The sequence below is a fragment of the Lontra canadensis genome, unplaced genomic scaffold (genome assembly GCF_010015895.1).
Source record: "Lontra canadensis isolate GAN:19392208 unplaced genomic scaffold, GSC_riverotter_1.0 scaffold173, whole genome shotgun sequence".
In the NCBI taxonomy this organism is placed as follows: Eukaryota; Metazoa; Chordata; class Mammalia; order Carnivora; family Mustelidae; genus Lontra; species Lontra canadensis.
Window position 1 is genome coordinate 308,661 of NW_022631167.1, and position 22,584 is coordinate 331,244.

At 41.7% G+C, this 22,584-nt stretch overlaps 1 protein-coding gene across 5 annotated transcripts in view; it reads left to right on the forward strand.

The window, feature by feature from the left end:
• The first annotated feature begins 506 nt into the window (after positions 1-506).
• Positions 507-22,584, forward strand: part of GPATCH2L (G-patch domain containing 2 like) — a 51,602-nt gene continuing 29,524 nt past the window's right edge. For all 5 annotated transcript variants that reach the window (XM_032846252.1, XM_032846255.1, XM_032846251.1 and 2 more), the window contains exons 1-3: positions 507-626; positions 2,782-3,453; positions 18,366-18,430. In XM_032846252.1, the coding sequence (XP_032702143.1) occupies positions 2,792-3,453; positions 18,366-18,430 (727 nt within the window). In that variant the 5' untranslated portion in view covers positions 507-626; positions 2,782-2,791. The remainder of the gene's footprint in view (positions 627-2,781; positions 3,454-18,365; positions 18,431-22,584) is intronic.

Genomic DNA, 22,584 nt, shown 5'->3' on the forward strand with positions numbered 1-22,584 from the left:
TTCCCCGTTTATTACTTTATTCATGTCTGTATTCATTAGTTTATGTCAGTATAGATGCATGGGAATTGATTTTATACTTAGAATTATAATCCCATAGTACTTTGTTTTGTTGCTCAAGGCATTTGTATTTGTAAGACTGAGTAATTCACTACAAAGGTACCAGGCTAATAGTTGTGTCAACTCTCAGTCAAGAATGAGGATCCATTTCCCCTCCATTTCACACACCCTTTATAAAGTAGGTCAGCAAACAAGGGCGAGGCCGAAGTCCCTCCCTAGTGCCCAATTTCTTGACGTCTCCGAGGCAGATGAGGCCAGCCTGGGGAGGAGTGTCCCGCCCCATATGTGGGCCTCATCCTTTACCCCTCCCGCCCTTAACCACCGCCCCCCGGGGCCCCCCAGTCCCTGTTCCGGCTTCTCCAAGGCCCCGCCTTCCGTGGGACGGAAGTGGGCGCGGCCAAGGACCGGAAGCGCTGGGCAGGGGCGGGCCGTCTCGAGTAGCCAGCCCCTCCCCCTCCACCACTGCCCCACCCCTCCGGCCCGGACCGGAAATGAGGTCAGAAAGGGAAACCCCGGCGGGGAGACTCGGCCCCAAAAGCGGCGGCCATTGGAGGTGGCTGCGGCAGCTGGTGAGGGGGAGGAGTGGGTTGAGAGGGTCGGGGTCCAGGGGGCCGGCGCCAGCGGGGATCGGGGTTCCCGGCTGACGCCGAGGGGCCATGGCCGCCACGGGGCTGCGGAGGTTGGCGGGAGGGGCGAGGGTGGCTGGGCCTTGTTTTTCAGGGCCCATCGACCCCATCCCGGGGAACGAGGTTCGGGCGTCTCCTGGGCGACAGTCACCTCTTCTCCTTTCTTCTTTCTGACTCTTTTGGGCAGGCGACAGCGTGAGGGCTTGGTGTCCCGAGCCGTGTTCGTTCTAGTGTTCGGGGGCGGGCCGGGGCGTGGGGGAGAGTCCTTCCAAACAAGCTCCTTCTCACATATGTGGCCATGTTGCGACCCCTGATTACGGAGGGTTCTTAGTCGCCAGGACTTCCTTTTTTTTTGCAGTTCTGCCCGGGAAGGGCTGACCCCCTGCCCCGGTGAGCCCACATGAGAAGTTGCTTCCTGCCGCCTGCCTCCTCCCCCGCTCCTCGCAACCCGGTCTTTCGCTCCAGCCGCGCGGCTGCCTTTCCGCTTTTCTTTGCGTGACTTACCTTTCCTCTCCTCGAGTGCTTGCTGGACAAGGGGTTGCTCTTAGAGCGTGCACCCGAGACTGAAGGTGTGGGGAGCTCAGGGTTCTGTCACCAGCTGTTCCAGTTGCATTCCCTTAGATAGGAAAGGGTTCTGCACAAACAGCTGCAAGTTCTGTAACTTTGCTCCACGTTAAAGTGTACAGTTCTGCCTGAGTCTTAAAAGCAGTAGTTCTTTAATAAGGAAGTAGGTTTAGACGTGCTGTCCCCACATGTTTTGGTCTTAAGGGCAGTTGTCTCCCAGACCCCAGTCAGGGCGTTTTAAACTACTTCGTGTTGCTTGAAAGGACGTGGTCATTTTATGTTCTGCGGCTTTTGACACCTGGAGACGTTTTGTTTGTTTGGTGGTTGTGGAACTAGATGTCCCCGTTGCTCCCACCCATGTGGTAGATAAGCCAGCCTACTGTTTTCTTGCCTTTGAATTCATTGGCATAGGGACAGCCTGAAAATAGGTTTTAGAAAGTCCTTTGGAAATGTAAACTGCATGAATGGAAATAGGGTCTGAGAGTGGTGCCACACAGTTTTTAATTCTCATTATGGGCTTGAAATACTTTGGGCTTAACCAGGGCTAGGGAAAAGATACTAAATGAATATGTATTTAATAAGGTGTTGTACAAATTATATTAGACATTTCCCTTTGAAAGGGCGTTTTGAAAATTGCTTGTACTGCTCTCATCCCTTGGAAGGTTTGCCTCTGAAGTGACCCCTGAAGTATGAGGGTTTGACAAGAATGAATAGAAAAATAGAAAAATGTAGAAAGCGGTTGGCTCCAAATCATAGACTCCATCTGTCCCTGTCCTTTCAGCATCAGTTACATCCTGCTTTTGTGTGATTGGTACTAAAGCACATAATTATGATCACTTAATTTTCTGAAGGATGGGAGAAGACCTTAGAAGCTGCTAATTGTTAAAAAAGATATGACATACCCGATAAAATCCTTTCCTGCTAGCTTCCAGGTGGTAGTTCGGACCAGAGTGGGGGCAGACTCAGTGTCTTTTTTCCATTCAGGGTACACATCTGGTCACCACAATTTCTTGGGTCACCGAAACTGCAAGCAGTGGTCTTTAAAGTGTGTCACTAAGTTGTCCTTCTCCCTTCCACAAGTGACCCTAGCCCATGGAACAATTCTTTATCCATGGTTTTGAAATTGTGTGTTTTTCTGCTCCTGTCTAATGAGACTTTCTCTAATCTTTTTGGATTTGATCATCAGATAATTTAGTGACAAGTTTAATTGGGGAAAAGGGGAGGAAAAATTTATATCCCTGGGTTTGCTCATTTTTGCTAATATCCTAGTTGTGATCTGGTGAGTGATATTTTTTTTTGTGCTTTAAAAACATGTTGACTTGAGGTACCTAACAAGGGTAAACACCTCTATTTTTAGTGTCTTAAAGGTGCATGGATGGTAGGAACAGAGTCTTTAGTGTAGGCAGATGAAAGGTGACTATTTTCTGTAGATGGGGTGGACCCTGCAGTGCCATGATCTATTTTATAAAATTACTCTAAACAACAGAATCCTATTCAGGTTTTCTTTTTCTTTTTCTGAACTTTCTTTCGGCAGATGTGGCCTCATGGATGAGCTGGTACATGACTTAGCGTCAGCCTTAGAGCAGACATCGGAGCAGAATAAGCTTGGTGAGCTGTGGGAGGAGATGGCCCTGAGCCCCCGGCTGCAGAGGCGGCAGCTTCGCAAAAGGAGAGGCCGGAAGCGCCGTTCGGACTTCACTCACCTGGCGGAACACACCTGCTGCTACAGCGAGGCCTCCGAGTCGAGTCTTGATGAAGCCATCAAGGACTGTCGAGAAATGGCCCCTGTTGCCAATTTTAGTGACTCCGATGACACAATGGTAGCCAAGCGGCACCCAGCTCTCAATGCCATTGTTAAGAGTAAGCAGCACTCTTGGCACGAGTCTGACTCCTTTACTGAAAATGCACCGTGTCGACCGCTCCGGCGCCGGCGGAAGGTGAAGCGAGTGACTTCGGAGGTGGCTGCCAGCCTTCAGCAGAAGCTCAAGGTGTCAGATTGGAGCTATGAGAGAGGCTGCAGGTTCAAGTCGGCTAAGAAGCAGCGTCTGTCCCGCTGGAAGGAGAATACTCCCTGGGCCTCCTCAGGTCATGGGTTGTGTGAATCAGCAGAAAATAGGACTTTCCTAAGCAAAACAGGAAGGAAAGAAAGGATGGAGTGTGAAGCAGATGAACAAAAACAGGGCTCTGATGAGAACATGTCAGAATGGTGAGCTCTCCCTTACTCAGAGATTTTCCTGGCTATTTTTACCCCAAGTGTCGATGAGTTCAGCTTTCTTTGCAAACCAGCCACCGTGCTGTTGACTTTGTAGCCCTCCCTTAAGCAGGCAGCTAGGGTTTATCTCTAGCTTTTTACAGTACATTCATGGTTCTGTTTCCCTCCGTCAAGAAGGCTGTATATAAACAAACACATTTGTTTCTAAAAATGGTTTAAAATGTGTACTTCACATGCGAAGCCATGAATTTTATTTTAGAAACAATTTGCGGCTGCTTATGCCACGTAGATCACACGTAGATGTTGGTAGAATGAGGGTCTCAGCAGAGGCTGGGGCGTGTGTTTGTGTACACGGGAAAATGCTGGTGCTAGGCACGTGGAGTTCGTGTATGTTCCTGGTAAGCTGCCTTTCCCCATCAAGAGTCCTGGCTTTAGGTACTGGGCTAGAATTCTGTTGTCTGCTCCTTCCAGTTTGACTCTGTGGAGCTTATTTTTTACGGCTGACATTCACGTAGTCTGAACACATAGTGGGCTTTGAAAATAACAGTACCAAATCCCATTAGTCTTATACTAGATGTCACTGGGCCAGAAACATTTGGGTCTTTTGGGTGCGTGTTTAAAATGGCAGTGCAGTTTTTGGTGACTTTGTTTTTTATATCTCGGGTAGTCCTAGGAATCCCCACCTTGATACTTTAATATTACTCTTAATATCATTGTGTGATACCGTTTCTCAAGGAAGATGCTGTTGGTGTTTTGGATGGGACAGTTCATGGTGGTGAGGGACCACCCCGTGCTTTACCTGGGATTTGATATCCCTACCTTGTTCCTATCTCCTTCATGGCGTCAAATCAAATGGCTTTATGGGGGCTGCCTAGTGGGTTGGTAGTCCCAATCGAATGTTCAGGACTCCACTGTGTGGTAGGCACCACCATTCGTATTTTGCAGAAGAGGAGATGGAGATTAGTAGCATTTAGATAATTTGCCCAAGGTCACCCAGTGGCAAAACTGGGAATTGAACCTGATTCCAAAGTTCATACTTAACCACCATGTTTTGCTGCCCCTTTAGTGTCCCTTTCCCATGGCTCTTTTTCCGTCTCAACTTAGCTTAGAATATGTGGCTTTTCTTAGGACTTTCCTATTGAAGTTTGTCTGAAAAACAAAGACATAAATCTTAGGAACTATGAGGTGAAGCTATGTCAGTAATAGGGAAAGCTGCTTAGGTGTTTATCCCTGTACCTTTCATGGGTGATTTTTAATCCAGCTTTAACAATTTTTCTGACTAACTTTATATTTGCCAGTCTGCACAACCAGATAGGCTTATAATTTGGCTTCCTAATTTTCCTTTAATGTATCTCCTCAGACTTATTTGCCCAGTTTATATGTATGATTTTGGGTTATAAAGGTTTTTTTTGTTGTTGTTATTTTTAATCAAATAAATGTTTAGTCAACTTACAGCTTTTCACAATATCAGAACCCTTGATTGAGGCATTTAAGTTTGTTTCAGTATCAAACCTATATGCCAAATAATTTACTGTTGAGAATAGTGATTTTTAAAAATTGTTTTTTGCGATGATAGCTTGTATATATTTTTTCCCCAGAATTTCTTGTTAAATTATGACATAATTGTAGGTGAGAGACTGTTAACTCTGTCTGCTCTTAATAGTCCGAGAATGGTTCCAGATACGGAGTCTGTAATCTAGCAGTGAGGCCTTCAGTAAGTTCCATCTTACCCCAGACACATCTATTGCACGTTATAGTCAGGTTGTAATAATAAACATTCTGGTTATACGAGAGCCTGGATAAGTGGAAGCAGGCAGCAGTTCTTACGAAATTCTTATTCTTTTCTAAATTGAGAAGATCTTGTGTCGTCCCCCCACCCCGCCATTTGTGCTATTTGCCTGGTCCATGACATCAGAGTTCTTTAATAACATGGATGCCCAAGGCCCTGTAGCTATGAGGGAATAATAGGTGGAGTAGTAGCAGACCGAAAATGAGAATACTTCTTTAGAATCTCATGGTTTGGGAGTCTTAAGTATATGCCTTATGTTGATTCATCTGTAGTTATGAGCAGAAGTGCTTTGTATTTCCCCCCAAAAATCTACCCTATGGAGAAATAGAGGAGACTGCAAATTATATTCAGTCTCTCAAGTAAGATGGAACTAAAATCTTCCCTCAATTATTATTATTGTTTAAAGATTTTTTATTTATTTGAGAGAAAGAGAACAGGAGCCGGGTGAAGGGCAGAGGGAGAAGCAGACTCCCCACTGAGCAGGGAGCCCGACACGGGCTTGATTCTGAACTCCAGGATCATGGCCTGAGCCGAAGGCAGATGTTCAACCAACTGAGTCACCCACGCGCCCCCAGAACTTTACTTTTTATCAGTCGTATTGAGGATTGTCAGCCTGTATGATTCAAACTTGTAGAATTATTAGGATGAAGGTGATCATTAAGTTTAACCTAGCCTTGTCAGTGATACAGTTCTTTTAAAAAAATGTATGTCACGAGTTTTAGGTTTGAAAATGTATGTCTCAACCAGAGAGCTTTATTTCTAATTTCCTTAAACTCACTTTATTAATTAACCATGGAATAGCTTTAAACTTGACCAATAATTCTTTTTAACTTCTCTTTTTCTGTTCTTCCTTCAATTCTGCACCAACCAATCCCTCAGGGATTCTGAGGAACTGAAAGTGGTTATGAGGTAGTAGTATTTTGTGCCTGCAAAAGGATCGGTTATTTTCCTTTGTATGTGTGTTCCGTTCTAAAATGGAGCGGTTCTTTTGTGCAATTACTTTCTACTGTCCTTATTCATACTGTCTATGTAGCAGCCATTAGGTGATTCATAGCCTGATTTTGCTCTGTTTTTCACTAACACATTTGTTTGTTCCCCTTGAATATAGTTTAGTTTCTGTTCTAAGTGAATCAGTTTGGTGTTGGCCTGAAGTCTCAGTCTGGAGCCTTTCTAAGGTGATGTATTAGAGGCTGATCTCACAGGAAAGAAAATATTCCTTTCTCTTGGAAGGCAAGTGACAGAGATAGAGTGCTAAACCTCCCCCCTCCTTCTCCAGCCCAGGCTGACCTTCTGCGGCCCCTTGGTGCCTCTTGTTTTCTTATTTTTATAGAAAATCAATATCCCTTCTGACACAAACAATAGCTCAGAAGCAAGAATAAATGGGAGAAAGCGGAGATCTCTGTCCATCACCTTTCACTTTAACTCCCCCAAACTCTTTAATTATGAGCATGCTTTGCTCCCGGTGTTTGTGACAGTGAAATTGCTAAATGAGGACCATTTTAACCAAAGATTGGGTGATCAGTAACTCTCTATAGCAGTAGCTTGTTGGATCAATAGTATTCATTATTTCATGGTTAAGGTAAGTAGCCTCCTTTGCAAGTGGAGGTCATTCATCAGGGGCCACTGGAACTGTGGGAAAGAATATATGTGGTAGGTTGAGGTTGTTCTGTTTTCTGTTCCGTAACTGGGGATGCTGACCGAGAGTACGCGAACCATTGTTGCAGATGGTGCTGTTGGATTTGGGAATATTGAATAGCCAGCATGGTGTGCTTATGTAGATGTACTCAAAGTTCTGCTAGTAGAGCCTTAGGAACAGCTAAGAAAGACAGCTTGGGAGGTGGATTTGATACTACTGTATTTGAAGATCTGTCCCTTGAAAGAAAGGAATGTGTTCGGATTATTTTGTGTGACTCTAGAGGACGGTGGTAGGACTCAAAGTACAGAGGGTTCAGTGTTGCCTCAGTAACATTCCGAAAAATTTGAACTCTAAAAATGAAATGAATTGTTTGACGGGGTAGTGAGTTCTAGGTGACTGAAGGGGTTCAAGCCTGGGCCTTGGGGACCATGTGCTGAGTTAGTGTAGAGTTGGTAGAGGTTGTGCTGTATGATCTTTCTGTCATTCTTTTCAGTCACAGCCCCGTTCCAGGGCATCATTGTAACTTCATACTTTAAAAAGCATCTGGGGTGCCTGGGTGGCTCATTGGGTTAAAGCCTCTGCCTTCGGCTCTGGTCATGATCCCAGGGTCCTGGGATAGAGCCCTGCATCTGGCTCTGTGCTCAGCAGAGCCTGCTTCCCTCGCTCTCTCTGCCTGCCTCTCTGCCTACTTGTGATCTCTGTCTGTCAAATAAATAAATAAATAAATAATCCTTAAAACAATAAAAATGTAAATAAAAAGCATCGGATAGGCAGGATCAGCTGCCCACCAAAATACTTACAAAGACATAAAACACGTAAACTCGCATCACCAGGACCTAGCACTTAGAGTTGGCTCTTGCCAAGATTTCCTCAAACCACAAGGGTGCTACATGTGAGGTTGAAAGCCCACATCAGCAGTGCCGAGCTGACGCTGAAGGCAGGGAGCGAGAGCCTTCCTCCTTTCTCTGTAGTCAGACCTTTGTTCACAAATGCAAGGTCCATTTCAGTCAGAAAATCAGGCAGCTACAGTTTGATCCTGCGGGAGTCCCCCCCTCACTCACAGTTTCTTTCTGTGGTTTGAGTTACCCGTAGGCAGGTGCAGTCTGGTGCCTGGAAGCCCTGCCCTATCGTTAGAAGTAGTTGTAGTAGCCTAACACTGCCTCACAGAGCCTGCGTTATTCACCTCACTTCAGCTCGTGACGTAGGCATTTTATCCTCTCGCATGATCCTAGGAAGAAGAGTGAGAATCATAAGGTATTTTGAGAGAAAGAGACTACATTCATAAAACTTTCATTATGCTATGTTGTGCTGTTTTATTATTGGTTATTGCTTATCTTTTACTGTGCTTAATTTATAAATAAAACAGTCACAGATTTATGTGTAGGAACAAACATGGCATATGGAGGGTTAACTACAGTTTCAGGCATCCACTGGGGGTGTTGAAGTGGCTGCTGTGGATAAGGGGGAACTACTGTACTTCCCAGTTGATACCTTTCCATCTTCATTTGGAGGCTCTAACTCCCAGAATACACTTGGATAGGGAATTAGTGTTCTGTGTGTGCGTTTGTGTTTGGGGTAGGAGGCGGTCACAACAAATTGAATCCTAGGAAATAGATTCTCCAAGAATAAAGTTACTGTTGGCATGGGCAGAGAAGAAAAAAATCACTTAGTGGTGCATTCTAGAAATTGTAATGTTTTATATACCTTTATATATTTCAGACCCTTGAGAGTTAGAAGAAGATCCTGTCTTAGTCCAACATAGCTATATGAGAGAAAAGCCTACCAATGACATGGGGCACTCGGCCAGCGCCTCTGCACATTGTCTTGGCCAGCTGTAGTGTGAGAAGAACATGTTTTCCGTGTCCAGGGGAATAGAGAGTGGGACAGGGGTGATTTACACACCCTTTCTATTGACAAATAACCAGATTTTAGGTAAACCAGTTCTCAAGAAGAGTCCTTTGAGCAAGTTCTGCAGAATAAGGGAAAAGGAACATCATTCTGAAAGTTTAGAGAAAAAACACATCTTCGAAAATGATTGCCAGTGGAAACCAGAAGAAAATTTTAGAAAATCTTCTTTAGGATGCATGAAGACATAGTCACTTTTTTATTTGGTTGGTTTTTGTTGGTTGGTTTTAAAGTTTTTTGTTGTTGTTTTATTTTTAGGATTTTATTTATTTATTTGACAGACAGAGATCACAAGTAGGTGGAGAGGCAGGCAGAGAGAGAGGGGGAAGTAGGCTGCCTGCTGAGCAGAGAGCCAGATGCAAGGCCCATCGGTCCCAGAACCCTGAGACAATAACCTGAGCTGAAGGCAGAGGCTTTAGCCCACTGAGCCACCTAGGCGCCCCTATTCTAAAGTTTTTGTTTAAATTCTAGTTAACATAAAGTATAATACTGGTTTTAGGAAGTGACTCATCACTTACATGTAACACTTAGTGTCCATCACAAGTGCCTTCCTTAATCCCCATCACTATTTAGCCTACTTCCTACCCACCTCCCCTCCAGCAACCCTCAGTTTGTTCTTTAGAGTTAAGAGTTTCTTATGGTTTGCCTCCCTTCCCCACCTTCCCTCTGTTTCATCTGTTCGGTTTCTCAAATTCCACATAAGAGTGAAATCATACGATATTTGTCTTTGAATGACTTATTTCACTTTGAAACAGGAGCAGTAAATCATAAGGACAAGGTGGCTATTTGAAAAACCAGTAGTATGGGAAGAGAATTGTAGGGAAATTTGAAATGTAATTGCAGTGTTAAAATAGGACAATTCCGTGTGTAAGGCTGACGATTCACAGACCTGTACCCCTGGGGCAAATAATATATGTTAATTAAAAAAAATAAAAAAATAAATTTAAAATACAAAAAAAAAAGACAATTCATTTTGCTGAAAATCGATTTGATGTGGAAAACTTTGAAGCCCTCCCAAAATGCAGAGAGAGGAGGTAAAAATGAGAGAAAAGTTGATCTATCTGGAGGACAAAAGATAGAGGCCCGGTCTGTGAGTAAATATTCCACAGGAAGAAACTGAAGCATTGGAATAGAATAATGATTTTTAAAATACAACTAAAGAGAAAAAGTGTTCCTGAATTGAAAAAATTAAGTGTAAAGATTAAAAGGGAAAAACAGATGAAAAAAACCCCATCTACCTAGACGTATCCTGGCAAAATTTTGCATTCTGCGTTGGTGGTGGAGGCAGAACAGATAGAACAATTTTAAAAGGGATGAGAGCAACACCAGCATTTATCCCGGCCGCACTAAATGTGAGGGGCTACAGTTGCCTTTAGAATTTCCACTGGAGGTAAGGTTGCTCTCCCCACTCCTCCCTGAATTGTATATACAGCTTAGATAGATTTCATATGCAAAGGCAGCAGAAAGACATTTTCAGACATTCAGGTCTCAGAATATATGCTCTTTAAAAATTGACTCTGAAAAGACATTTCATCTAACTGAAGATGAATCTCTTAGCTCTAAGAAAAGGTAAGTCCTTAAAGGATGGGTGGGTTTCTCTAAGGCACGGTCCCCAGTGCAATAACTAAGGCATAGTCCTGAGGAAAATCATTACCTTTACAAAGTATACCTGGGGCAGGGGCCGCATTAATGAGCCCATGAACCCAGTGAGGTGTTTTTCTAGCATGGTGTCCTCCCTCCAAATGAAACCGAAAAACAAGCTGCTTCATTATACATTCTTATAACCTATTGTGAGACTAATTTTATAGTTGATGTGAGATGTTTCTCTGAAAAACCTCTCCCTCCGTCATATTTACTTTAGGACTCTGAAGTCTGATTATATATGGTTATAAGTTTACCACCTTGACCCAGGAAAAAAATTGAGCAAAGATTTTTTGGGCTACTTAAAAAAAAAAAAAAAATCAATGGGTGAGAAATCCAGGTATTAACTTACTGATACCAACTTTTTGATTATAGGTGATAAATTAATTCTGTACCTCTTTATTTTAATTGAGATAGGTATAAACTACTCTCATTCAATTCCAAATTTGTAGTTCTCTGTGATTAGGAATATGAAAGACCAGCAAGCCGTCAGGTCAGAGGACAAACTGTGTTTTTTCCTCCCAATTATGAGAATTCTGAGAGGTTTTTTTTTAAATTTATTTTTAAGATTTTATTTATTTATTTGACAGAGAAAGAGATCACAAGTAGGCAGAGAGGCAGGCAGAGAGAGTAGGGGAAGCAGGCTCCCCAGCCAGCAGAGAGCCCTGATGCAGGGCTCTATCCTAGGACCTTGGGATCATGACCTGGGCTGAAGGCAGGGGTTTAACCCACTGAGCCACGGAGGTGCCCCCTGAGAGATTGGTTTTATTGAGACTAGAAGCTTCTTGTTAGGGCTCAGAAGCAGGGAATTACTTTCAAAAAAGATTCATGAAAATGCTGTATTATTTACTGATGCAGAAAAAAGCTGCCCTATAATTTAGTAGCTTTAAGCAACAAACATTTCCAGTTCCTGAAGTCAGGTATCTGGGAGCAACATAGCTGGTGGTTCAGGTTCAGACTCTTTCATATTGTTGCAGGTTGTTGGCCCTGGCTACATTTGTTTCAAGGCACAACTGGGGCCAAAGAATCCACTTCAAGCTCATAGAGCTGTTGGCAGATTTCAATTCTTTATAAGCTGTTGGACTGAGAGTCTCGGTTCCTTTCCATGTGGGCCCCTCCACAGAGCTGTCTGTGTCCTCAAGACACGTGGTAGTTGGCTTTTCCCTAGAGGGAATGTTTTGAGAGAGCGGAAGAGTGAGCGTGAGAGCATGCCAGCCTTCGCTGAGTGCCCAAGATGGAAGCCACAGTCTCTTACAACCTAATCTCAGAAGTAACCTGCCATTACTTCTGCCTATGCCATTGGTTATACAGACTAACCAGGCTGGGAAATACCAGGTGACTGGGATCATTGGGAATCATCTGACAGTCTTGTTACCATAGATGTCTCCCCATCCTCTGAAATTTTTTCCTTAGTATGAAGTTAGTTTGAGGAATGGTATTCTCAGAGTAATATTTCCCCCGGAATTTGGGGGAATGTTTTTGATTTTGATTTCAAAGGAAGAGCATTCAGGAACTCAAAGGGCAAGCAAGGGTATATATAGATCACTGAGAGTATATTTTGTTGTGTTTTAAATATGTATACTGAAAATGAATATTTTTAAAAATTCAAGATACAGCATTAAGAGAGCTTTTTCTTTTTCTTTCTTTTTTTTCTTTTTGCTTAAGATTATTTTAGAGAGGAAGAGAGTGCAGGGGGTAGGGGCAAAGGAGAGGGAGAGGGAAGCCCAAGCATATACCATACTGTACATGGAGCCTGAGCACTCAGTACTTCGCTGGGCCTATAGTAGAACTCCCAGTACATGATATTACTGGTCTCAGTAATTAACAGTAATATATTAATACTTTTCTTAAACTCAATTCAAGTACCAAACTGCTGCTTGAGATACTTGTGGTTTGGATATCTGCTCAGAGCTGCGTCTGCCTCTCTCAGATGAAACCCAGGGAAAATACTAGACTTCATAGGCCACATTTATTTTTCCATTCAAAATGAAAATAGATTTGAGTCCCATAGAATTTTTTTTTTTATGGAAGTATAATTGAGAGTCCTATAGAATTGAGATTACTATTTTAATAAAAAGACTATCAGGAAATTACTATTATTAGCCTCTAAAGTAATAATATTGGGCACATAAAAGAATTAGCACCATAGTTGTAGCTTTTGAGTCTTTCATTCTTTGCCTCTGTATAATGCTCTAGAATTCACAAAGTGGGTTCACATGCCTCATGTCATCACATCCTCTAAAGAACCCATCCACTTTTTACATGCAGGATGCAGGAAATAGGATTAGAGATTGAAGGATGTGCCACAAAGGCCATACGAGGGAAGCAACAGAGTTGATCTGAAGGAGTTCACCCCATTTATGTAACATTTGCTGAAGGCCTGTTCTGTGCCAGGTGCTCTGCTAGGCATCGGGGACATGGAATGAGTGAGATCTTTCCCTCTTACCCAGCCTGGATCTCTTGCTCTCCCTATAGATGCTCTTCTTTCTGCCCAGGCTAGGCAGGGAGGGGTCCTCTATACTACTTGAGTAGTTTCAGTTTACCAGTTGGCCTGAAAGTCCTGCTACCTTCTCATGATTCCATGGGATCCAGAGGCCTGAGACTCATTGAAGCTCTGGCAAGAGAATGACATTGTTACTACTATGGGATGTTGACCTCTGTCCCTGGAGGCTGGTTTTATCCAACAGAAGGGCACAGCCTCCTCTCCTCCTCTGAAGTGGTGTTTCTTTTAACATGATGCCCTGCCCACTGCATCCTGTAGTTTGTTCATCCCTATAGGTGAGGGTTCTTAACTCTGACACGACTGACATTTCGAGCCAGATAATTTTGTTGTGAGGGCTGTCCTGTGGACCGTGGATTGTAGGATGTTCAGCAGCATCCCTGCCTCTACCTGACAGATGCCAGTAGGATACCAGCTCCCCCTCCCCTGCTCCCAAGTCCTCACAAAATATTTCTCCAGACAGTGCCAGATGATCCTGTCGATACAGGGCCGGGATGAGGGGGGGTAAGGGGTGGGGAGGAAAGGAGTAAAATTGAGTTGAGAGTTACTGCTGGTGTTTCTAGGTGCTGAGATGGGTTTCACTTCATTGACTTTGCTTTTACCAACAAGCATGAATTTCAGATTTAGAGAATTTAGTAAGACCAAAACACTGATCTCTTCTGTAGAATAAAAACAAAAACACTGTAGTTTTAGAAACTTTTTAACTAAGAGTTTTTGCTAACTTGAAAAAATACCCTTTAACAGGGCAGGCACTTCATTTTCAGAACTTGGAAAACATTTTAACGTTCATACCAAGATACAGTGGTTAGCTGAGTGTTCACCTTGGAATTAATTCTTCAAGTTGATGAGAGGTATCAGTAGTGTTTTATTAAGCTTGATTCCTTGATAATCTACTTCTCTGAGAGTGGATGCCATGCCCAATCACCTGGTCTACTAAGAGTGCATTGAATTACAAAGATGCCAGGGTGGGAAGGTTAGATATATAGACGTGTAATAAAACAGAAAAAGCAAAACGTTAACTGCAGTGTGTGATGTGCAGTAGATGTGATGGGGTGTGAGTGGTAACTGGAACTTCTTTCAACTTTCTCATCTGTTCAGAAACTTTCGTTATAAAATGTTGGCAGAGGAAAGCCTCAAGAACCACAGGTTAGGGTGATTTTCTTTACACGTCCGTTATTTCATTTGGATGTGGTTCGGTTGCTTTTCTGACAATATTATTATAATTAGGTAACACAATTGGTGGTCTAAAACCCAGGCTTTAATTTTATTTGTTTCTTATTTAAAATGGTGGCTATGCTGCTGAATTAAGTGTGGGAACATTAGTGAAGACCACTATACAGAAGTGTAATATATTATTACTACTTTTACTCACAGAAGAGTGCTTTTGAGGTGTTTTCTGGCTTCTGAAATGGGTTGGTTGCCTCAGTATCATTAAGGTTAAATTGTAGGCTTGCCCAACCCCTTATTTGCAGAGTATTATTCACTGGAAAGCATTCTTCTTTCTCTGTTTTCACAGCCTTCTCTGTAGTCTGGACTAGGTTTTATTTATTTAATTTTTAATTAAAAAAATTTTTTTAAAGATTTTATGTATTTATTTGACAGAGAGAGATACAGTGAGAGAGGGAACACAAGCAGGAGGAGCAGGAGGAGCAGGAGAGGGAGAAGCAGGCTGTCCGCCAAGTAGGGGGCCGGATGCGGGTCTCCATCCCAGAACCCTGGGATCATGACCTGAGCCGAAGGCAGACGCTCAACGGCTGTGCCACCCAGGTGCCCCTGGACAAGGTTTTTAATAAAATGTACACCTGGATGTTGTTACTGACATGTTTCTTTGTTAGTTTTAGTACTGGGTAGAGCAGTTTCTGGTGTATGGTAACTAATAAATGCTTACCGAGTGTATGAATGAAGGCTTAGGAGAAATGGAGATGGGGGTTTTCTTCCTCCTTTTTCTGTGAGAAACTTCTTACTGCCCCAATTTAGGATTGAGTTTTTTGAATGATGTGTAAATTATTTGCAGGGTTAATACATTTTTAGAAATTTTAGAGATATTCTAGGAAGATTTTTTTTTTATATGCAAACTTTTATATTTAGAATCATGTGAGAACAGGGAGTACAGAACAGCTCCCAAGGCAAAGGCAGGAGGCATTGATGCCTCCGTGAGTTGCTGCCATTTTAGGAAAAGACAAGATTTCACACCTGCTATCTTTGTGAGGATTGTCTAGTTACTTTTTCTGAAGATGAATAAAGGCTGAGTTTCTGTCTTCTCACTAAGCCTCAGAGTACCACCAGTAGAGTGGACCCTAAAGGTAGGATCATACTTTTTTCTTATAAAAATGAGGAGCAGAGCTTTTTTTTTCTTGCCTCGTAAAAATGCTCATAGCAAAAAAGTTACAAACAAATTTGAAGGTTTTGGAATAGGAAAATGTAGGATCCTGACATCTTTTATTTTTTGACCTTGTGAACTACAAAGGTACAAAAAGAAACTTGTGTTTATTGAAAGAAGGGAGCGTAGTTTTAATAAAATATTAAACATTATGCTTTATTAGCTAACTTAACATTTTATAGTTGACCATATCGTCATTAAAGTCCCATGAATCTTATTTTTTTTCAAAGAAGTCATGATCTCTGAGCCAGAAAAGAATAAAGTCTGCAGGACTGGACAGCGTTGGCCTGTAACTTGGAAGGAGAAATACTTGCTTCTGCTTTCTGGCTAATACTACATTTTTGCTTGCTGTATCGTAGTGTTTATGTGCAGACATACCACAAAGTTTTGACTTTTGTTTTCATCAAATTACGCTAAGAGTTCCTTAAATATGATTAGATTTCCACAACGCAAGTCCTTCTGAGAGAACAAATAGAATTGGCAGATGCTATTTGTGAAGTAGTCATTTCCCGATGCCAGTAGACTGGTGATTCTTTTGTGTAATAAGCATTCTTCATGACAAATTATTTTCTTTATGAAGAAAATACCCGTCTCCCTTGATCGTAGTCTTAAAATTCTGGTGATATTTCTGTGACATCATTGCCTTTCCTCTAATTAACTATAAGTGGGAAAGCTTAGACAAGGTTAGTCCAGGCTTTTTCAAAAACAGTGCGTCTTCTTAAATGCTGTTGACAAAAATAGGAAATGTGCAGTCGACAGAAAGGCTTTAGGTTACTAGCACCTTTCTTGATCGAGCAGATTTCTTTGAGCTTGTCCCTTTGTTTAGAATAACAAGAGAGTGGAATCCATGCAAAAAAGGATCAAGGAAATATTATCTTGTAGGACATCTAGATGGCTAGAAATGAATGGGGAAAAGAATTGATAGATTTTGTGATCAAGCAAAATGGTTTCAAATTTTTAATTCTAAATACCCAAGAATAGAATTTGTAACATGTGTAGAGCAGGGATCAGTAAACTTTCTCTGTAGAGAGCCAGATAGTAAATATTTTAGGGATTTGTGTGCAATATGTTCTGTGTTGGAGCTACTGAACTTTGTAGTTGTAGTGTGAAAACAGCCATCGATGATATGTAAATGAATAACTGTGGCCGTGTTCCAAAAAAACTTTATTTATGGACACTGAAATTTGAATTTCATATCATTCCCACATGTCACAAAATGATTTTTGATTTTTTTTAATCCCCAATCGTTTAAACTCTAAAAATCATTCTTAGCTCACAGCTCATACAAAAATAGGTGGAGGCTGTTTGCTGGTCCCTAAGTCTCGGTTAGTCATACTGCTAACTAGTAAAGTACATGACATGATGGTGGGCTAGAATATCTGTTCCATGGCCTAATGTGCTTTTTAAACCCTACTCTCAAGAGGAGTTAAAAAATGTCAAATTTGCTTTATCTTTAAGGCCAGATGAGGATAAAAAAATAGTAATATGAGAGAATGTGAGTAGGACTCAAGGGAGTTAGACTACTGATACTCTTAGGAATTTGCTAGAAGCACAAAAATAACACCATTACGTTCAGCAGGCACAGTTCCTTGAACTCAGAAGTAGGAAGAGTACAGAACTCAGAGGGCATATCTTCTGGATTTAACTACAGAGCTCTTTGAAGATTCGAAATCCATCAGAATCCAGTCATATAGTTTTGTGAGCCATTTCTTGGAATGACACCTGAGGAAGTTCCCACTTACAAGTACAGAAGAAAATAAAATGAAAGAGCCTTTAAAGAAATTGAGTATGTTTTATTGGCTCTTGCTACAGCAAATTTCTTGGATCTATTCAGAGATAAACTTAAGTGAGGAAAGCATTGCTACTTAATTTAATCAGGATTTTAAGGATTTAGTGTTGGCAAGATATTTGGAAATGTTGCAAAATACAAAATATTTTCAGATTTTTGATCCAGAAATGTAGACTGGGATTTTGCCAAGCCTATTCCTTATGCCATATGATGAGAATGTACCTTCCTTCCTTTGGTTTCTTCCATCTTGTAGAGTAGGTGAAAAAAATTGGCTAGCTTAGAAGGAAACACTCCCACTCAAGAAAACAGCTCATAATGTAAAGAATAGAGTAATTTTTCTTGAACCAGATCGATCAGATTTAATGATGATTAGGCAAAAGAAGGAGCAAGAACCAGATGTTAGTGATGGCTCAGGAAATGAAACCAATTGTACAGAATTCTATAGGGCAAAAGTTTTATTTCAGTGGGTTCAAATGGAATTTGTTTTTGTATTTATATTTTTATTTTTTTAAGATTTTATTTATTTATTTGACAGACACAGCAAGAGAGGGAACACAAGCAGAGGGAGGGGGAGAGGGAGAAGCAGGCTTCCCACAGAGTAGGGATCCCATTGCAGGGCTCCGTCCCAGGACTCTGGGATCATGACCTGAGCCAAAGGCAGCAGCTTAACGACTGAGCCACACATGCGCCCCTGTATTTTTATTTTTAACCTTCTGTTTTGAAAATGAGTTTTGTTGTACCTACTTCATATCAGGAAGACATTAAACCCAGAAAACATAACTTTGGTCATACTGACTTTCTTCTTGTTCATGGATTTTTGTTAGTTGCTGTGTAAATGGGGAAAAAAACATGATAGATGTTAGATGTCTTAAAGTTGGATAGCTTCATTTGAAACTGATAGTTGACAGGATTTATAAACAAAATGGGTTGATAGCTTTGTATTGTTTGATATACCTAGCCAGGTTGAGATTACTTCTATGAACTGTAATACATAACTTTCTAATGCTAACCTAACAAAATGACTTTAGATGTTTATAAAGTACTTTGAAATAATAAGCAAAAATTATAGAGTTTTCCTTTTATTTGTTTTACAGGAAAATAAGCACTCTTCTGTGACTTAATTATGAAATTTGCATTTGTGATTGGCTAATGAACTGGAGTAAAATCACGGAAACTTGGGATGTTAGATTTGACAACCAGAATGGGCACTGCTTTGTTTTTCACGGGAGCTGATGTGTTCTCTTGTGTTTGACTCTTTTTTTCCAGTGAAACCAGCAGTGTGTGTAGCAGCAGTGACACAGGGCTGTTTACCAACGATGAAGGACGGCAAGGTAACCTTGATCCTAGCTTTGGGATGTTGGTTCAGTATTTCTGGGGAGATTGTAATGATTAGATGAGTGACTCACTGAGAATATGGTGGTTGTCTATGGCAGTGGTTCTCAAACTTTAGAGCATTTAAAGGCTACCTGTTAAAATTCCTGAGTTCCTAGAAGTCAGATAGGTCTGGAGTTGGCCCCTAGAATCTGAATTTTTCTTAAGTACCTGCAGTGATTTTTATGCAGGTAGTTCAGACTTTGAGAATCATTAATTAGGGGAATATAGTATCAAGGATGGGACTCCGGGAAGTTGCTAATTTTATTAGAACCAAAAAATATCCTTCTGTATTGTACTCTTTTATTGGATATTAAGACATTCTTATTTTTATAAAAGAATTTATTTTTATAACCTTATTTATAAATGAACATAGTGTTCTAGATGAATATATTATAAAACACATCTTCTTTCTAATGTTAAAACTCCTTAAGTTTAGCATAGAACACTGTGAATAGGGCTGGTGTGTGTTAATTACCAGTCCCTTATCTTTACAGCCTACACCGTAATTTGAAACTGTGTTTTATCCTCTGCATTTGCTTAGGACTATGCTAATTGTGTACCAATGATAATTTCATGTAGCTCCTTTGGTTTGTGTTTCTGTTAATCTAAATAAGGGATTCGTAGATGTCTAAAGTCCCTTTTAGCTCTGAGATCCAGTGATTTTTCTTTAATGATTGAAAACAGAAGCACAATGACTACGTGTCCAGGTTGTTCGGATAGGCTCCCTAGTAACTGAAGGAATCCTGGGACTGTAACACTCAGGATCCAAGTTCTGATTTTGGAGAGAGATCAAGAGGGCGGGTATCTCACTCGTGCCTCGAGAGTCATGGGCATGGATGGAGTTGCTGAGCTTCCTACTATAATGGAGGTTGTTTTGAGTACTTTTCTATCTCTTTCTGATTCTGAGGGAGCCGTGTCATTAGAGGCTGTGTGTGTGTACTCCCAGGTGGGGTGCGGCTCAGGTCTTGATTCTTTTGTTTTATACCAGGAAGTCTGGTTGTCTTTCCATGAATGAATTCGTGCAGACTATTCAGAATTACAAATGCTGCTTTTTCTTTGCTTTTATACTGCTCTGTGAAGTATAATGTCTCTCTTTTATTTATTTATTTATTTGAAGGAGAGACAGAGATAGCGAGAGAGAATAGGAACCATGAGCAGGGAGGAGGGGGAGAAGCAGGCTCCCCTGTGAGCAGGGAGCTTGAGGCAGGGCTCCATCCCAGACCCTGGGGATCATGACCTGAGTGGAAGGCAGATATTTAACCAACTGAGACACCCAGGCGCCACTCAAAATTTGTCTCTTAAAGATTATGATGTATAATTATCCAGAAGTTTAAGAAAGCATGGACCTTTTTATGACAGGTTATGTGTTGGGCCTTTGGAAAATCTTTCTACTGGTAAGGAATCCTCGGTTTCTGATGGAAGATTTTAGGTTATTCTAGAGCCCCAGCTTTCCTCTCTGTTTCAACTTCACGGGTTCGATGATACTTAGATGCTTGGAGTTCTCAGCGCAGAGCTATTTATTTCGTGCTTACATGTCTTTGTTTACGCTGATGTCTTTGTCAGGAATCTTATCCTTACCTTTTCTTGAACAGTTGCTCATCCACCGAGACACAGTTTTCCTTTTCTCCCTCCAGGGCATATTTATGGACTGCATCGGTGGGGCTTTTTGCTCTCATTTTCTTATTGGGTTTGGGCAATAGGAGCCATTAGCAGAGGAGTGGAGGGAGGGAGGGAGGCCGATGATTGAGTGTATTAGGCAAGTTTTTATCATGGTAATAGTGTTTAACAGCCCCAGAATTTCCATCGTGTACCGCATTTGTTTCTTGCTGTGGGGCTAGGGGTTGGCTGTGCCCAACTTGAGCTGGCCCAACTTGAGCTCAGCTGGTTTCCAGGATTTGAACTATATTTGTATCTACTCAGTGTTTCTTATCCTGGACCTTTGCCCTGGCGGCTGTGTGTGGCATGGACTTCTCCTGCTGGCAAGCGTGAATGCTAATTGACCAAACCAGGGCATACATATATATTTAAAGCATGTGCTTGGGTCACATCTTTTATTTATTTATTTTTTTTTTATGTTTTTTAAAGATTTTATTTATTTATTTGACACATAGAGATCACAAGTAGGCAGAGAGGCAGAGAGAGAGGGGGAAGCAGGCTCCCCACTGAGCAGAGAGCCCGACATGGGGATCGATCCTAGGACCCTGAGATCATGACCTGAGCGGAAGGTGGCTCAACCCACTGAGCCACCCAGGCGCCCCGGTCACATCTTTTTAATGTTCTACTACCTAAAGCTTGTTACTTGACAAACCAGTTATCAGTGGGATGAGGAAGTATGCTCTGCCTCAAGGCGAAGGCTCTGGAATTCCATGATAAAGGACAAAAGGCATGGATGTATTATAGGGAGGTAGTGAAGAGTTGGCAACAATAATGCAATCTACTGAGTTGGATTGTAGTTTTCCCTGGCTCCCTTTCTGTTGGGCAGTCTTCTATAACCTCAGTGTTCTCTCTGGTCTCTCATAACCATTCTTTCTCCTTGCTGCTGCAGGTTTAGGAAGGGTAAAGGTTCCCCATTGTGCTGGCTCCCAGGTGCTTCACTGTCTCTTATTGGTTCCTCTTAATACTGTATACACTTTTGTAAATAGTCACTTCATTAAAGTCTCGATTATCCCATTTATATATTTTTTTAAAGATTGTATTTATTTATTTGACAGTGAGAGATCACAGGTAGGCAGAGAGGCAGGCAGAGAGAGAGATGGAAGCAGGCTCCCTGCTGAGCAGAGAGCCCGATGTGGGGATCGATCCCAGGACCCTGGGATCACAACTTGAGCCGAAGGCAGAGGCTTTAACCCACTGAGCCACCCAGGCACCCCTTGATTATCCCATTTAAATGCGTGTGCATTTCCTGAAGATTCCGACTGATACACACTCAGTGCAGGTCTCCTCTTCTACAACCCCTACTCTTTGCCTGTACTTACTGCTTTGTTATCACTTACCATGATGTTATTATTTGTAGATGTGTGTCTTTTCCACTTAAGTCTTCCAAGGCAGGAATTTTTTTTTTTTTTTTTAACTATTTGGAGCTACAGTGGGTAACATATTGCCTGGCATATAGTAAGCTCTTAATAATTACTTACTGGGAAAGCCAGATAAGGGGAAAATTCTCCTTTTTCTTCCTCAAACAGAATTAGACATAGAACCTCAGATGATGAAACATCTAAACCTATTTTGGAAAAAGCAGGAGGAGCAGGAAGTCTGGAGTCTGACCCATCAGCTTCTTCCTTATTCTCTGGCAGTAGTCTTTTGGGGGATCTGCTGCATCATGCATCCTGGTGAGCCCAGGGTTGGGGACTACTGGTCTAGATGACTTCACAAGGTTTTCTCTAGTTCAGTGAGTCCCTTTTTATATTGTCAAAAGTCTTGAGTGAATGCTTAAGAACAACAACAAAAAAATGCCATTATGGGATACCATTTGTCTTCAGGAAGTATGGTCTAACTAACTATACTGTTTTAATAAATGGCCTAAGGAATGCTTGTGAATAAGAAAGGAATTAATATATTGACATGCAGAGAAACTAATCATTCTTAATTCCTTTTTTTTTTTTTAAAGATTCTATTTATTTGACACAGAGAGAGAGACAGAGAGAGAGGGAACACAAGCAGGGGGAGTGGGAGAGGGAGAAGCAGGCTTCTCACTGAGCAGGGAACCCAGTACAGGGCTCGATTCCTGGATCCTGGGATGATGACTTGAGGCAAAGGTAGTCGCTTAACAATTGAGCCACCCAGGTGCCCCTCATTGTTAATTCTAAAGCCTATCTGTAGTTCATCTGTGTACATGGCTTGGTGAGATGCTTTCAAAGTAGTGATTCTCAAAATGTGGTACTGAAGTCAGCTTTGCATCACTAGGGAACTGGTTAGAAATTCAATTTTTGATCCTTTCTGGACCAGAATCAGAGACTTTGGGAGTAGGGCCCAGCAGCCTGTGTTCTGACAACCCTTTCTGCTTCCTTTGATGCAACTGAAGTTTGAGAACCACTGGTCTAGAGAAGTAGTTGTTGGTGGTGTGTTTTTATAAGGGAACACTTTGAGTAACTTTTTAATGGACGGTTTCCTT